This window comes from Amphibalanus amphitrite, unplaced genomic scaffold, assembly GCF_019059575.1.
Source record: "Amphibalanus amphitrite isolate SeventyFive unplaced genomic scaffold, NRLGWU_Aamphi_draft 000299F_arrow, whole genome shotgun sequence".
NCBI classification, from domain to species: Eukaryota; Metazoa; Arthropoda; class Thecostraca; order Balanomorpha; family Balanidae; genus Amphibalanus; species Amphibalanus amphitrite.
Genome location: NW_024881794.1, coordinates 626790 through 643883, shown reverse-complemented (window position 1 = coordinate 643883; position 17094 = coordinate 626790). Strand labels below are relative to the sequence as shown.

The window sequence follows — 17094 nt, the reverse complement described above, 5'->3', positions numbered from 1 at the left end:
AGGGTATTGCACTTCTGATCAATAGCGGCCTTCTGGTCTAAAGCAGCCCCTCGGGTCAATAACGCTCTGTGAAGCACGTAATGTCGAGCTCCCGTTGTCCCATTCAACGTAATTTCGGACATATTTGCACGCTCTGGGAACCCATCGGCATCCTGCTCACTGGTAGTGGTGCGCTCAACATTTAATTTCTAGCTCTCTCATCACTAGACCCATCTCCAGTCCGTCCCAGAGGACTGTGCCAGCCATACCTTGCGTTTCTCTGGCTATATCTCCTTCGTTGCTGGATGGTGACACCCCCTGAACCCGCGTCCCTTGGCAGTATCGCCCCAGCAAGTTTCGCCCTTTTCTTCACTAGGGCGTTTCTACTTTCGTTGAAGTCCCGGGAAGGACACATTCGAGAAGAATTTGCTCCCCACGCACGTAACTGCAAAATTCCAAATAAGCAGCCAGTCTTGATGAATCAAACAATCAAGACTTAGCACCTGTCTTGACCGAAATGTATCCCTAGTCCATTGCAGGAACTTCAACTGATTGAGCGTTCATAATCCATTCCAAGCCACAATATACGAACAACGTTCCCAAAATATTTGTATGAAATATATAACGATCGAAACAAAGCATGTACAAATTACACATTATCCTAGTGGATTCCTCACGGAGACCTGGCTGACGCTCTCCGGACGGTCGCTCGAAGGCACGCACGGCAGCTGATAGTTGATATGTTAGCGCCTGACATAAGTACGAAATTCCGGCTGGACTGTGCGCAGAAGCTGCACATGCGCAGTAGCACCTGGAGGACTGGCGACGGCCTCGGCACGCCACGACAGACGAGTGACTAGGAAACAGAGGCGGAGAGGCTACTGATACACAGAGGGGCGGCTCGCCCGTCCGCCGGCCGCGCGGCCACGGCACGCGCCCGCCGCCGGCTGCCTATGTACAGACCACTGGAAATGCCCGCGGATGGCTCGACGCGCCCGAGGAAGGAGGAGCGCCAGCGGCGATCGACCCGGCAGTTTGTGAGGTATGGCGCGCCCGGGCCGAGGGCACCGGGCCGCCCTGGCGGGGCCACCCGCCCGCAACACACGCGCACACAAACACAGACACAACACGTACAAAACCCGCCCGGACCGGCAGCGGTCCGAGCGCAATGGTCCCGCAGGGAATGCAGGCGTCAACAAATAACTGGGAATGAACCTCCGGCGCCGGTACGGCGCACACCGCGGCGCCCGCGCCGCTCAGTCAGCACCGCTACAGCCACTTCAGGTAGGTCCAGCACCACTCTCCGGCCCGCGGCCACCGCTCAGTCTGTGACGCGCCCTCTCACGCGCTGCTGGCGTTCGATGTGCCCGAGTCATTGGCGCTCGAGCAGGACAGTTGGCCGCCCGACGGCGAGCTGAGAGCCATCCGCTCGTCGTCAAAGTAGGCGTGCTGCAGCGCCTCGGCAGCAGTGATCCGGTGGCTGGGCGAGAACGCCAGCATACGCTGTCGGCAGCAGGGGACACGCGCTCGTCAGATACCGAATACACGCCGAGGGACGGGGAAAGCAGGGACGGCGGACATCAGAAACAAATGGATAGTTATATCTAAGACGAGCCCGACGGAGACGAAGGGATACAGCAGGTCAGAATGGAAAACAGAGAACGGGCGCGAGGCGAGGAAGCAAATGAAAACAAGCGATTGATATTAAGTATTAACAGTGCAAGTCGCATCCAAACAAGGGTTGCAAGGGTCGTTGACCTCATGATCGAATAACCCGCCAATGATATCACTGCATCGGGTGACCCGCAAATGATATCACTGGGTTATGTGACCCGCAAATTGGACACGATGCAGACGTGTTTTCTGGTCGGAACATCAATGCTCGACCACGCGTGACGGTCAGGGTAAAAACTCGAAGGACGTGACACTCAGAGTCAGAACCCGCCTGAATGTGATAGCGGGCATGCGATACATGCAAAACGCTGGATTTTCTGACCACATGACAATTACAATGAATGCAGTTTTGTCTTCCGGGCAGACACAATGAGGATCTAACCATTAGGGCACTCCTGTCTCTATAGCACGGAGGTTTGCCGGCGCTCTATTTGTCCCTACAGCGTCAGTACATACATTAGCTCTTCACACGAGCTTCGTGTTACTACGCGACAGGAAAGGGCACCAGGAATGAGTAAGCTTTGCGTGCCCCCGTTATCACAACTATCTGAAGCTGAACAACCGGCAAAAATGTCCATTTGAGAACTCCAGTTAAGGCCTGGAGCAGCATCCGGTATGGTTTACACGCGAACGCCATATTTCACCGCAAAAATACAGTTATCAGCTGATCCGACGGATGGGAAAGAAGCCACAGTACGATGTCCGTTATGATAGTGAAACCGCGCTATCTCAGCCGACCCGGGCCACGTATTTCAGGTCCATTCACCCTGTACATTGCCCGCTCATCTGCGGCAGGTTGGTACGCACCTTGAGCAGGTCGCGGCCCAGGTCGCAGATTTCAGGTACGAGTTTGTCGAGCACTCCCTGGCGCCGGTGGAACGACGACCACGGCACGGACACGTTCTCCGGCCAGTCCGCCTCGTCTGGCGTGCCCATCACGCTGCAACGGCGCGAAACGCAACGTCACAACACGGCCCACGCATCACACGCATAACCGAATGGTACGGCTCAACATATCGTGAAACAACAGAAAACAGCAAACAGGACTTGAGTTTGATGCTAATGACCTTGTCCGTCACTTTAACACTGGAAGCCTACTATGACCCTTACACGGTCCTCATCAAGTCACAAACGCGCACCATACATTTGTATTAGGTCCGTCCTATGAGGAGAAATGCTAAGCTCACGCAGGCTATCATTTCTGAAGTTACTAATAATATCGATCAAAACAACAAATATAACATCATATAGTGCTGATATGGAGTAGTCTATGGTAACAGCGAAAGTATTGCTTAGCATGGGTGTGATACGATAAAATCATGCTGTTATGTTTGTAGTGTCAACTGACTTTTTTAGAAGCTATGGCTAAAAAAAGAAAAATAGCACAGCAATAATATAAAACATGGCACATTCAGCAAGATACTGCAAATAGCAAAACAGTGTAAACGAAGGAACATCAGTAGCACAGTCAGTGATGTTAAAACGAGACAAAACACACTACACCAAAGACCATCGTACTCTGGGGTGTTGGATCAGTGCATTGACATACCATCCTCCTGGCTCTCAGTGACACCTAAGATAAGTACACATGTCATTGGACGAACAAATATCACACTTCCAGAAACGAACCCGGTTTAAACAGCGTTACAAGTAGGTTGTTTTAATGTTTGGCCCAATGTGCGGATGAGCAGAACCAGTCCAAGCAATAACACTCGGCTGGGTGAAGACATCCAACAGTCCATATCCGATGCAATAAAATCCCAGTTGTACAGTCTCTAAACATCGGGAGGAACGGCATCGTAACAGGCTCAGACTTTTCTATATAATAGACAGACGTCTCAGGCTAAATAGAATGATGAAAATGGCTTGGATTTTAGGGTGTCCAGACTGCAGTTGTTATCGGCGCCTTGAATATAGACCAATCACGATTCACTGGCCTAGTTCTGATGACAGCTCACGGGGACTCACTCGAGTATCCTGACGAGCTGGCCCGTCTCGTTGCTGCCGCAGAAGAGCGCCGTCCGCCGCCACAGCTCGGCGTAAATACAGCCCACCGACCAGATGTCGACCGGCGTGGCGTACGAGGACTGGAGGAGCACCTCGGGCGCCCGGTACCAGAGCGTTACCACCTGAGGGGTGGGGGGGGGGGGGGGGGCATCGTCAGGTCATTGGAGGAGCACCTCGGGCGCCCGGTACCAGAGTCCAGAGCGTTACCACCTGGGGGCGGAGGGCAGGTCAGGTCACTGGAGCAGCTCACTTCTCGGGTGTCCAGACACTAAAGGCAAATTACAAACACTAGTTAGCGCGCTAAAAAGCGACCCCAATTACATCGAAACTACAGAGGACAAAGTATCAAACCCAGCATCTCCAATATTTAAGTTGAGCACAATATCCTCCAATTCAACCCTAGCCTTTTTGACATCAGAGCCCGTCCCTACTGTAAGCAAATCCCAGCGAGGCCGGCAGGGAGACCCCGGCTCGCTGATTCTCCATAACACTGACCATAACACAGCCATAGCGCCTATCACTGACCACATTGGTGAGTGTCATCTGGTAGTCGTATATCCTGGCCAAGCCGAAGTCGGTGATCTTGACGTCGCCGCCGTTTGTGACCAGGATGTTCTGCGGCTTCAGGTCTCGGTGCACGATCCGGTTACTGTGCAGGAAGTCCACACCCGCCAGGATCTGGTACAGCATGCTCTGTGGCAGGCGCGTGTAAGAACAACGTCAGACTGGAGAGTGAAGTGTGTTGGTTAAGTCGGAGCGAATGGATAGGTCTTGGTTGAGTTTGAGCGCCTGTATAAATGAGATAAATATGACAATTCACAATATGGTTTTAAAGAGCAGTGACTAGCGACTTTAGCGAAGTTGGACTTATGGACATAAACATTCGGCACATCTGCCACTTGATAAACAGTTACTCATGTGCACCAGCTAACAGTGTCAGCAGTCAGCACCATGACCCAGACAGGACTAACACAAACTGAGTGAGGCGCCACACTGCAGAGAGGCCGGTCGTCAGTGTACTTAGCGTCTGGGAGCGGTATGAAGTCACACAACGTGACCAACACAGACATCGGGGTGTCTGGCCAAACAAACTGGTGATCAAACGAGAATCAACCATCATCGCCACCGTGTGTTTCTAAACGCCCCGCGTACACGATAAACAGGCTGCAATCGACCTCAAAAACAGCAACTGGAACATCATTTAGCCAAGCGACAAAGCAAAACATCTGGATTTAATGACACGGCAAACACGCCATCCGTGCAGTGCACGTGCGTTTGATAGTCGCTCTGCCGGCGCCGCCGGCGCAATCCAATCAAAATTAGTCCCTGCTTCTTAACCATCCCTGCGGCGGCGCCGGAGGCGGCGGCTCATTGACTATGCAGACTGGCGCGCTCCGCCCCGGAGTTCCGGTGGACTCGGGTCAGCGGTACGAATGCAGAGCATTCGACTGGGTCGGCGCGGCCGGCGGACGCGGCACACCGACCTTGATGAGGCCGGGGCTGAGGCCGGGCTGCGGGCACTTCTCCAGGTAGGCCGACAGGTCCTGGTCGATGTGCTCGAACACCAGCACCAGGATGAGCTGGTTGCCCTGCTCGGACCGCTGGCCGTGACAGATGTCCAGCAGCCTGCCGGGCAGACAGAGGGAACGGGCGCGTTAGTGGCTACAGAGGGGACGGACGCGTTAGTGGCTAAAGAGGGAGACGGAGGCATCAGTGACAGAGGGGAGAGGAACGCGTCAGTGGCTGGGGGCACACCGAAGGGCGAATTCGCGTGCATAACAGGCATTCATCTGCAGACTGCACGAATGACGGGCATTCTGGGGAATCCATTCAAGCCGACACAAAAATCTAGAATGTTTTCCGCTCTTCCATAAAACTCGAGTACGATGATAGCTCCTGCGCCTACGTCATAAAGCTCGTGACAGACATCAGCGACGGACAGTGACGTGGTCCAGTTAGATGGACGTAGCCAGTTAGATAGGTTACTGACAGACAGGGACAGTCTGTCGCCACGGACCGGGTCCGTCTGGTGGCGGGGAGGGCTGTCGTCCGTCGCTCGGCGGCCACCGTCCAGGGCGGCGGCAGCGCTACGGGGCAGGTCGGACCCACCGTGCGCTGTGCGACCTACCCTCAGGAAGGATGGTACAATAAAATGGAGAATTGATAGTAAAATCTCGGCTATCACAGCGTTGTTACACTAGGATACTGACCGGGGAGAGGAGTGCGACACTGGTCGCGGTTCTACAGTTGACGAATGTAAGGGCATGTCCATTCGGTCATGTGCACAACCACGCTGCTTGCGAGTCATTTAATACCCTTTTCTGTACTGGTCAGTGGCTTAGATCATTTCATCGCATCAAGTTGGTATTTTCCCAGATCGTAAAGCAATCAAAACATGTCAGGCATTCCACTGATACAGGAACCAAAAGAAAAGAACAGGATAACAGGGACATGTTCATACCAAAGAGAGCAAAATTAATCATGTTAAAATAGGCTGGAAGGCGTTGAATATACCCACAACAGCTTGGGGAAATTCAGTCGGGGCCACAGGACGTTCAACGTGTAAGGAAAAGCGTCGACCTTACAAGAATGAATGGGGGCTGTAATGATAGATAGGCATACATTTTTGTGGCAGGTTTCCCAAGTTACGTCTAAAAAATCTGAGTATAAAAGGTCTGCACAAGTGTACAGAAGACAATACAAATACAACAAGTTACGACTTCATTCTTCTCAGGTTCCGCATTTCTGTCTGGTCATGTTCGGCAAAAAATGGAAAGAACAACATTTTCCAATCCACAAAGAATGCGCTGAGCTTCTCAGCAAGACAACTTTTCAGTGTCCACTCCACGTCAAAACAACATTCCAGAACAGCATTCTCACGCCAAACCAGTGTTCGATTTCCACGGATGTTAAAACCCCAGTTCTGCCGGAATGCCGGAGACAGATCTTTCGCAACAATCCCCAGTTCTGAGTCGGGCCTGCGGTATTGTGAAAGGTCACCAGGTCCAGGTCCAGCCTGATAAATCTGCCGACTCGAATAATAAACACATTATTCACCGCTGCCCATCTCAGGCATGAATCACCGCCCATCGGCACATGCTTGCACTCGGGAGTCAGATGGCAACGGCGCCGCCCCGCCGAATCAATGAATCCAATGAATCAGAATGAACCACATTCCAGCCGGACACCCAACCGCAGGCGTCCGGGCCGAGGCCGGGACAGATTTCCGCCTTCCTCAGATACTGTCGCTGACACGCCGTTGACAAAATCAACCGACTGAGGGCCACAGCGGCCGGGAGGGGCGGTTTTCATTGCGAGGATCGGCGCCGCGCGCGGTCGGAATCCACTGGTCAGCACGGCAGCCGCCGTCGAAACCTGTACGCCTCAAGGCCAGACCGGGCCGGGCCAGACGGGGCATACCAGAGTCGCCGGCTGGCCGCCATACCGCGGGGCCGGCGCCTGCAAACACTGCAGGAGAGAGCCGACCGGTCAGCCGGCCGAACAGCTGATCAGCTGACAACACCAGCACGACCGGCCGGCTGGGTGGCGGCCGGTCTGCCGACCTGCAGAGGTGTGGTCTGGGCCGGGCCCCAACACAGGGTGGTCTGGGTGGGTCTGAATCATGGTTTCGGAGTCGGAGTCGGAGTCGGAGTCGGAGTCGCCCGGAGTCGTGGCAAGCAGCCAGGAGTCGGAGTCGGAGTCGGAGTCGGTCAACCTGCCTCGACTCCGACTCCGGAAAATAACTAGAATCTGTGATATCACTTTTCAGTTTTTTTTTTTTACCAGTTGCCCGCGGAATAATTCCCTTCCCGCAATAAAAATTGCACACATCTTGTTTTTGTTCTAAATGACAAACATTGGATCTTACAAGTTTCAAGTTATGTATATCATAATTTAGTAGCCAAGTATTATGCATGCGCGTGATAACTTCCACTATCTGAAGTATTTGACCGTTGACGAGTCAAAGACTAAATGACAACGGGCAATTAATTATCGAGGAAAAGGTATTTTTACTTCTTCTTTTATGCTCCGAAAGGTATCAACACATAGGAATGACCGACATGATGGCGATGCTCGTGTTCGTGATACGGCCGCCTCTCGCGCTTCTCGGCGTCGGCGGATTTCCACGCTGGCCGCTGACCTCTTGTGGATTCAGCTGCGTCCACGTGGGAGAAATGGTGACTGCATGAAGCAAACCGGAGAGTAGGAGCATTCTCCCCGTGCACGTAGACCTGGCACGTGGCGTCACATCACGCAAAATTTTGGCCGTTGGCCGCCATTGCCCTTCGTATGACCCGGAGTCGGAGTCGGAGTCGGAGTCGGAGTCGGAGTCGGTCAGGAGCCCGGAGTCGGAGTCGGAGTCGGAGTCGGAACAGCACTACCACGACTCCGAAACCCTGGTCTGAATACATATAGGGTGGTTTATATCTGCGGGTTAATATCTGGTTAGTGTCTGGGAGACTGAGAAGCGCAGTCAAAAGCGATGTTGGTCAGAATGGAGGCAAGCAAATGCTGCATATGGGAGAGTCAGCCTGGCCTGAGTGAGAGCATGGAGGCATGAAGTGGCGCCTCCTGATACGGGCCGTCTGAGCAGTTGGCCAGCTCAGTTCCGGCCTCATTCCGCCGTGTCATTCGGTGCCGCTCCAGGTATGGACCGAGGAACCCCCTCGCTCGCCTCCGGAAACGCCGGACATTCTTCAGAGGCCGGCCGGCGGCGGCGGAGCCGTCTCCCACCGTTCGGCGTGCCGTGCTCAGCGGCGCACGACGGCCCGGCGACCCCCGCCCACGATCACCGCCAGTGCCACCGCCGCTGCCCGGGGCGCCCACAATTACCCCGGGAGCGTCACCTGCCCGCCGCGCCGCCCGGGGCCGAGGGGAAGAGCGGCTCCTCAGATCATCGTGCGTGTTTTTCTGTGTCCGCCTGCACGGGAGCGGCCCGGCGGTGTGTGGAGAGGCGGTTAAATGGCTCACGCATCAGCCGCGCGCTGGCTGCTCGGTCACGTTTCGGGACAAACGGCGCGCGTGTGCTGATGTCTCTGTCAGCGGCTCGGTGGGTCGCCGGGCGGCCTGACACGACCCGCCGCGCTGCGGTGGGGTTCTCCGAGCCTTGCATGCCGGCAGCCCATTCTGAGCAGATCACAGACCACATATCGCACTTATACAATCGCCAAAGCGATTTATGGCCGCGAGAAGGCGCCGCGGCAAGCATTAGCGTGATGGGCGGCCACATCAGGCAGTCAGCGCGGAGCTGATCACATTCCTCGGCGCCCCGGTGCCGTCTCAGCCGATCACAGGTGATCAGTCATACGAGACGCACGCGCGCGAGAGTGGCAGATCGCCACTCCGACAGGGAGCTGAGTTACCGCTTCTGTCTTGGGCAGGATCCGAGGCGTCCGAGACGTGATTGAGGCGGGCCGGGACGAGTTCGACACCAGCGGGGAAACAGAGGACCATAGCGGACCAGAACTGGACCAGGGGCGGACCGCGGACCATGGGCGCGGTCCGTGAAGGTCCGCCGGCGGTCCGCCCGCAGACAGCCGCCGTGTATGATCAGCTGAATCGGCGACTGGAAAGCCGCGAGGTCGCCAGACCACCAATCGCGCCCGTAAGTGAGAGGCCAATCACACCTCACTAGCTCCGACCCGGTCATTTCGCCCGGTGATTGTCGGCTCGGTCCGTCAAAGGGTTGCGGCTGCCGCGCGGGCCGGCGATTGCGAGCCAGCCGTGGCGATTGGGGGGTATCACCGGTGGGAGTATCGTTTCCGGCGGGCCCGCCGATGGGCCGCAGGGCCGCCCAGTGGCTTCTCACGGGGTCGCCGGGTCGGGGGCACCGGAAGCCCACCATTACCCCCGTCGATGACACGCTGGGAAGCGGCTGAGGGCGACACGCGCGCGCAGCTGCCGCTGCCGGCCGCGTGTGACCCGGCCGGCCACCGGTCACACAGGTAACAGAGGGGCGGTCACACAGGTAACAGCTCGCGCGGTCACACAGACCACTGCGGCGGATGTGAGTCATGATCACACGGCAGCCACAAGACGGACACCATGCCTCATTTTAAACTAAATGGTTATTATTATTTGAACCGACGGTATTTGTGGGAGAAGGTAGCGCGGTTATTTCAAGATGCGAGCGGTCTCCATTTCAAAAGCATAACCCCAATTCAAAGGTATCTAAAATGAAAGCAGCTAGTTCAAAGCGGCATGACCCAGCTAAATCAATGGAAATAGCCGTGTAGCTTCTTCCTGTTAATCACATCCTTCTATGCCAGCACAAACTTCAAAAAATTGCCCAGCGGACCGCGACGGTTGGCCCCATCTGCATAACGAGACCGCTTGACCAGTCACTTCGCATACCAGCGGCTAAATTTAGCATCAGACCGCTCAATGGGCTCAGGTGCTCATAAGCTCGTTATGCACTAGATGGTGCTAGAAACCCCGCTGCATGCTTTCATCCTTCTAATATGCAAGGGTAGGGCGGATAGTCAATAAGTCCTTTTGTCGTAGTCCGCATTGTTCACTGCAACGAAAATAATAACAAAAAAAAGAAAGAAAATAAATAAAATGGCAAATGTTCAATATAAATTGAAGTCCACATTACCCCTACTAATTTAAGAAGCATAATTATTCATGTCGACGCAAACAATTTCCAGAAACCTTGAGTATCCAGTCTCAACAATTCACCAACTACCCGATCGTAATTAAATCCCCAAGCCACGACTGGTTCCATCCTCGGCAGTGTCCGCTGGTAGCCGGGACCGGAGAGGCGGAGACTGTCCGGTCCTGGCGCGGTGGTCGACCTCGCCGTCGGCCTCCCGCCACCGCCGGCGGCCCCAGACCGGCGCTCCAACCGTCCATGCCCTGAGCGGTATTCAATTCATTCGCCTCCTCCCGCGGCGCCAGCCGGTTCCGCCGAGGCGCGCTCCAAGCCGAGCGGCTAATGGTGCAGCGCGCCGGCCGCCGGCTGCATGTTGAACGCTAACGACCCCCGCCGGTCGCCGTGCCGCGCCGCCAGCGCCGCAGCGCCACCGTTGTCCAGCCGTTCGAGCGTCCGTAAGCCCAAATTATTATCATCATCGCCCCCTTAAGCTCAAATCATTACCGGCATCACTGCGGTGAAATTTCTCCGGAAAGGCCAGACCACACAGCGCAGAACCCCACGCGTCGGTGCGGCGGTCACCCAGCCTGCCACGAGGCCAGCAGAGCTCTCAGGAGCGGCCCAGACAGCGGGCTCCTTCACAGCCCTCCCGGCCGGCGCGCCGGTCAGCTCGGCAGCTGGCGCAGCCCGGGGCGTGTTTTCTCATAGCTGAGCCGTGACATCACGGCGCTCGGCCGGCAGCACGAGGTGTGATGGAGCGTACTGCACGGGGCCGCAGCGGCCGACGCCCACCGGCCCGGCACGACGCCTCGCCGCCCTCCGCAACGGTGCAGCCGGGGAGAGGTCGACCGAGAGGCGGCCGACCCTCCGCACTGAGGCAGGTGATCTAAAAGCTGTGAGATGAGCTGTCGTACGATGTGGATGACCGTACGGTGGAAGGGTTAGGTGCTGTCAAACAGCCATCGATCTCGTGAAAAGGGTCGATGAGATTCCCAGACGGCCGGCGAAACACCCAGACAGGGTCAGGGGGCGGACAGACAGCCTGACGGCGGCCGCCGCCGCAGACGCCGGCGCCGCCGCTGCGGGGGACGGCCAGGCCATCGACAGCTGCGAAACGGCCACCGGACGGGCGGGTGATGACCGCCTTAACCCCCCCGGAGGCGGCTATTAGAGCAGTCGCCGTCTGCAGCGGCGGACATTGCGTCTTATGGACTTCCGGCGGCAGCAGCCGTTGAGAAAGGCCATTTGAAATGCAAGCTTATGGCATCAACAAGGTGGGGGCACAACAGAGATAAATTGAACTTATCCGGTGTCTGACATTATCTCATAAGAGAAACGCCAGCCCAGTTGGTGATACCTATGAATAAATTAGGAACAACGAGTGGTACAGCGATGCGAAGTCGTGAAATAACCTTTTACGATCATATCAAGACCACCATTGGTGGGCGGTGACGACATAGCTATCATGAGCGTTAGGCGGTACAATCGCAGCGTCGTAAAAAGCCCAGCAACACCTCAACGCCCCACACCGTGAGCTAGCTCCGCCAGCACTGGAGCCCTGCCGGCCCACCTGCCGATCGGCCGAGTGGGCGGACGGTGCACACAACCGTCCACAGACGGCGCCATAACCTTCGGCCGCGGCGCGGGGGCGGGCAGCCTTTCCGGCCACTCTGCAGAGGCATTCCCGACCGGTCAACGGACAACAACGGTCACCGGAAGACGCCGCCGGTGCCGATCATCGTGATCGATATTCGCCGGCGTGGGCGAGCTGCAGCTGCCGCTGAGCAGCGTCCGTCCCGTGGGCTGAGTCCATGGAAGGGTGGCGTCACGGCCGACGGGTAAGCAGCCGCGGCGCCAACGGCTCAGCGGTCGTCCTCCGCCCTTTCCGCTCACTGAAACTAAAAAGACCGCTCGTGTGCAACGTCGCGTACAGCGACTTTTAAACACGGTCGGCGCCACCGAGTCGCTGCCGCCGTGTCGGCGGCGGCTGCTCGGGCCGGACCCACCACCGCGTCTGTTTGGGGGCGCCGGTGTTGTGAGGAGGCGAGGCGTTAGATAAGATAGCTTCCAGACAGAGCGCCGGTTGCAGCAAACAGCCGCCGATAGCTGGCGTTCCCAGAGCGGCGTCAACATCACAGTTCACACCTCACATCAGTGACAACAGCTGATGGCCGACAGCTCTCAGTCACTGTCATCCGCACTCCTCAGTCACTTTAGTCACTGTAAACAGAGCACAGAAAAACGAGGGATTCCGTGTCATTCATAGTTCATAGAGTTTCACATACCATACTTCTTACCCCAAACATTAGCTAGGAAGATAAACAAATACTTGCCAGACACAGTTCATTCAGAAATCTCGCCAGTCCCTGGTCACTTGCTACAACCTCAATCTGCGACGATTTGGTGCCTGCGAGGCTATCTCCCATTCAGAATCTCCGTGTCCCCTAACGTTCCCCTGCAGTCCAGATGTGTCCCCGTTATCTAGGGTCCGCTCACGGCGCCGGTGGTCAGTGCTGCGTCGCCGTCCGGCCCCGGTCCTGACGCCCCTCCTGTGTACAGTCTCGGACCAGTCACAGACCCAGACCCAGCCGGCGGCGACCAGACGCCCCGCCGGAAACGCGCCGGTTTAAAGGGCGACGGGCGCGGAGGGACGGTCGGTGGGGCAGGCCGGCCACCCACCGGCCGAGCGGGACGGGAAGGACCGAGGGGAGGGGAAGGGAGTGTGGAATGCTCCCCTCCCGGCCGTGTGGGAACGGGGAGCGCCAGGAGCGGCGGCCAGCAGCTGCCGGGTTCATACCGCGGAACACAACCCGCACCAGGCGCCCGCGGTGGAACGGCCGCCCGGCGACCCTGGAGTGCGCCAGGCTCGCCACAAACCGCCATGGGAGGTCGACATGCGAAGCTGACTCATCAGCCTTAGTGTAAGTGGCGGCAGGGATGTCAGCTTGCAATTTCCATTTAAAACACCCTCTTTAGCGCGCAGACACCTCACAAACCTCTCACACAGCCGTCCAATGATAACGAGATACGAACGGCGTCGTCCATAGTTTGCCGAAACAGTGCCAACATGTCAGCTCGAGTACCGGCGCCGCGCTGCGGACGTGCGCAGGCCGTGGGACAGCACCCGGCCCGAGTCCGGCGGACGCGTTGCACCGTCTCTGCACCATGCAGACGGCAGGCGGCGGGGTCCGCCGGAACGAGCACAGTTCCGGCGGCACAGCTCGGTGACGTCAGCAGCAGCAGCAGCCTGCAGCGAGGCCCCGGGCGCCGTCCGCAGGGCGACAGAGTGACTCAGAGGTGCCGGTCCGGCGCGGCTCGCCATAGCACCGGAGAAGCTCGCTACCCGGACAGCACACAGGCGCTGTCTGAGACCCACGGGCCGCTGACACGGGGCAGCGCAGCGCAGAGGCGACCCGGCTAGTGAAGATGGATGGTGTCTGCCCGGGGCGGCGCAGGCGGCGGAGGTGGCGGCGGTGGGAGCAACAACAGCCACCATCGCCTGGGGCTGAACGAACGCCAGGCCGCCGCTCTGCGGGTCAGGCAGAGTCCGGCCGTGCCGGCTGACCTCTGTCGGCGTCCTACGCCGGCCGGTCACACACCTGGCTCTCCGAACGACACTCACTCTCCGCTCCCCGCCTTTGTGGAAGAGCGGTCAGACTACCAGCGGGCCGGCCGGCCGACCCTCCCGAGACCGTGGGTCAGCCTCGAGGTCACCGGCCGGGCCGGACCGGACCGGGCAGGGGCGCCGCCTCGACACCTCCGAGCTCCGGCCCGCCACGCTGCCACACATCCCGACCGGCTCTCGGCTGCGAGGAATGTGCGACCGAATTAAAAACCGAGCCGGCCCGGCCCGCTTACGATGTCCTCAGCGGTAATGACAGATCACAGCTATAAAAACGGACGGCCCCGGGCCGCGCCGGAGGGCACACCGCGAGCCGACCTGCGCACCGTGAGAATGGAACGAGAGGGGAGAGGAGAGGAGAGGAGAGGAGAGGAGAGGAGAGGAGAGGAGGGAATGAAAAAAAAAACAGAAAGGAAGGAAAATAGGAAGAAGGAAGAGGAGAGCAGAGCAGATGACAAAGATGAGATGAGAGGAAAAGAAATAGAAAAGGAGATGGGCATAAGAGAGAGGAACCAATATGAGATATGATTCAGGACATGCAAAAAGTCGAGAAACTTGGATGAATAAAAGAGCGATGTAGAACGAATGAAAAAAGAGAACATTGATAAAACAAAACAGACGGGAATTGGCTTAACTGGACTGTGTCAGAACTGGACAAGAAGTAAAAGCGCTTACCAGAAAAAGTAAATGTAAGACAAGTGAAAAGGGAAAGCAAGAGAGGCACGGAGAAGGGGATCCAGTCGGGTGGCGCTGGATTCCAGCGCCACCCGAAGTCGGCCGCTCGGCAGCGGGGAGAGCCGGCACCAGCGCCGGAGCGCGGTGGCCGCGGCGCAAGGCCAGCGCCGTTTTTGCTCGCGTTTTTCGGCCGGCAGTGACAGGGTGACTCGCCTTCGGTCGGAGAAAGAGCGGGGCCGATCGCCGGCCGACCAACCTATCGCGCCGCCGCCGCCGCCGCCGAGTAATTACATTCAGAGTCTGGGGCAGAATCGGCCGCTTTTTACGCTACACCGCCGCCCATGTGGCCGACGCGAAAGAGTTGAGACCTCATTTAGATGGCAGGTCCTTTATTGGGTTTTTGCGTCAGAGCGACGCACCGGAGTAAAAAACTGACCCCGCAGTGTCGGAAAGAAATCGGCACCACGCTGCGAGACAGACGAAAGGCGAGGCGCCGCCGCCGGCACCCTTTACGCGATCGGCCGGCACGCCATGCGTCTGACGTACACGATTTCTAACGGAGCCGGGCGCGATGTGCGTGCGTGGAGCGCGCGTGCGTGCGTGGGTGTTTAAATACCCGACTGAGTAGGCTATCTCCCAGTGCCACGCGTTAATTCACGCAATGGCACGACTGAGCATGACGGACATGACCGGCGCGGCGCCGCCGGACACGCACAGACCTCTCCCACAGTTCCTCTCACGGGATAGCGAGACAGCTGTCTCCAGCAGCAGCGGGGCGCCCAGCGGTGGCCGGTGGTCCACTCCGACCCGAACCGAGCCACGCCGGCGAGCTACGTGCGCCACGTGACGTTCAAAACGTGATCACGTGCGCCGGGTCACAGCCTCGACCGCAGCTTTACGTGTTCGGCCTATATCGGAGCCCGCCGCGCGGCCGGCACCCCTTGTAGACCACTCTCACGTTCACAAGCCGTCTCCCCACCGGCCCCACAAAAAACACTGCGCGATAGAAAAAAAACCGGCCCGGCTCCCTTCCGGCGGCGGGGTCCGACCGGCCGCGGCGGCGGGCCATCTCGCGACCCGATCGCGGTCGGCTGCGGCCGCCGCCTATCCCCGTCCCGGCTGTCTGTCCGTCTGTCTGTCTGTGTCTGCGACCTTCCTGCCCCAGTCTGCTGCCGTCTGGGGCCGGTTCTCAGCCGTCTCCCCTGTGTCTCCGGCACGTCTCCGGCGCCGGCGGCGCTCCGCCATTGACGCCGCCGTCCGGTGAGTTCTGATGACGGCCCGTGTCGTCACTCGGCCATCCGCCGGCGGCCGGCCGCGGTCACTCACCGATAATTGGTTTCTAATCGCGTCGGTAAAACAGTGCGCTCTGGCCGGCATTCCGCGGCGCCGCGTTCCCATCGGCGCTGAACGGGAGGCGTCGCCGAGGCATTTCCCGGCCACATTCCTCGCCGGGACGCGACACCTGGCGGCTGCCGCTGACGGGAGGACCGAACGACGAACGGAGGAGGAGAGGGGCCCCGCCGGGTGGACCGGGGACGGCCAGTGGTCCCGGCCCGTCCCGACAGAGGTCATTCGACTCGACAGGCAGCAGGTGGAAGCCACGATAAGTTTATGGATATATTCTTAGGCAAATGCATGTCAACAATATTATCAATGCACCTCAAGTGGTACTTGTCCAATGCACGCTAGCAAATCAAAGACTGGTGGGACACCTTAGGTATCCGATAATGAGAAAGTGCAGTGGCCTCCCACACACGCTGCGCTGACCTGCGTAACCCAACGTAGTACTCGCCCGTCTCATACGTCTGCCTCATTTGCACAGGACGACGTGCGCACACCGGCGGCTGGCGATCAAAGGCCCGGGCGGGTCTCGTTACCACTCACCTGACGAGCCGATAACGCCCCGCCGCGCCGGCACTGCGCGCACCACGTGACGGACGACCGTCCGAGGCAGCACAGAACCGCCGCGGTCACGTGATAGACGACCCCACGCAGCACGATCACGTGACTGTCTACGTTCCGTCTTAATCCAGCCTCAATGCGAGTCGACTGTTTTACAGGACCAGTAGCCGTCGCTAACGCAGGAAGCGGTGCGCCAAGTGCCGCAATCCAATTACCAGCGCGGCGTCCCGTCGGCCGGCGCGGCCCATCCTGCATAAAACATCGTGTTGAAGGGCGTGCGAACGTGACCCCGCGACCCTAATAGCTGTGCTGATTACAGTCCTCTTTCCGGCGGCCGCCCCCGCCCCCTCGCAGCCCACCCTGGCGGCCCTCAACAGGAGAGCGGTGGGCACACCTCAGCGAGAGGAGACCTCGGCGACGGCGACGCCGACACACAGTCAGATTAGATATAGCCGCGGAGACGACCGCCCACTATTTCCGGGAACGATCCACCCCAAATACGATCGAGCCGGGCAGCGACACCGGACAGGACAGCGACCTAGCAGCCGGGACAGGACAGCGACCGGGCAGCCGGGACAGGACGGGACGGGACAGAAGGCGACGCGACACGACACTCGGCACGGTCATGAAGTCATCTTCC

General features: G+C 58.2%; 1 protein-coding gene across 5 annotated transcripts in view; it reads right to left on the bottom strand.

Moving 5' to 3' along the window:
- Positions 1-574: 574 nt before the first annotated feature.
- The window catches only part of LOC122387840 (cyclin-dependent kinase 6-like), a 38359-nt gene continuing 21839 nt past the window's right edge, over positions 575-17094 (bottom strand). For 4 of the 5 annotated variants that reach the window (XM_043378402.1, XM_043378397.1, XM_043378401.1 and 1 more), the window contains exons 4-8: positions 5145-5286; positions 4186-4353; positions 3622-3782; positions 2461-2593; positions 575-1482 (exon numbers count right to left, since the gene is read on the bottom strand). In XM_043378402.1, the coding sequence (XP_043234337.1) occupies positions 1321-1482; positions 2461-2593; positions 3622-3782; positions 4186-4353; positions 5145-5286 (766 nt within the window). In that variant the 3' untranslated portion in view covers positions 575-1320. The remainder of the gene's footprint in view (positions 1483-2460; positions 2594-3621; positions 3783-4185; positions 4354-5144; positions 5287-17094) is intronic. The other variant, XR_006257692.1, reaches the window with a different exon arrangement.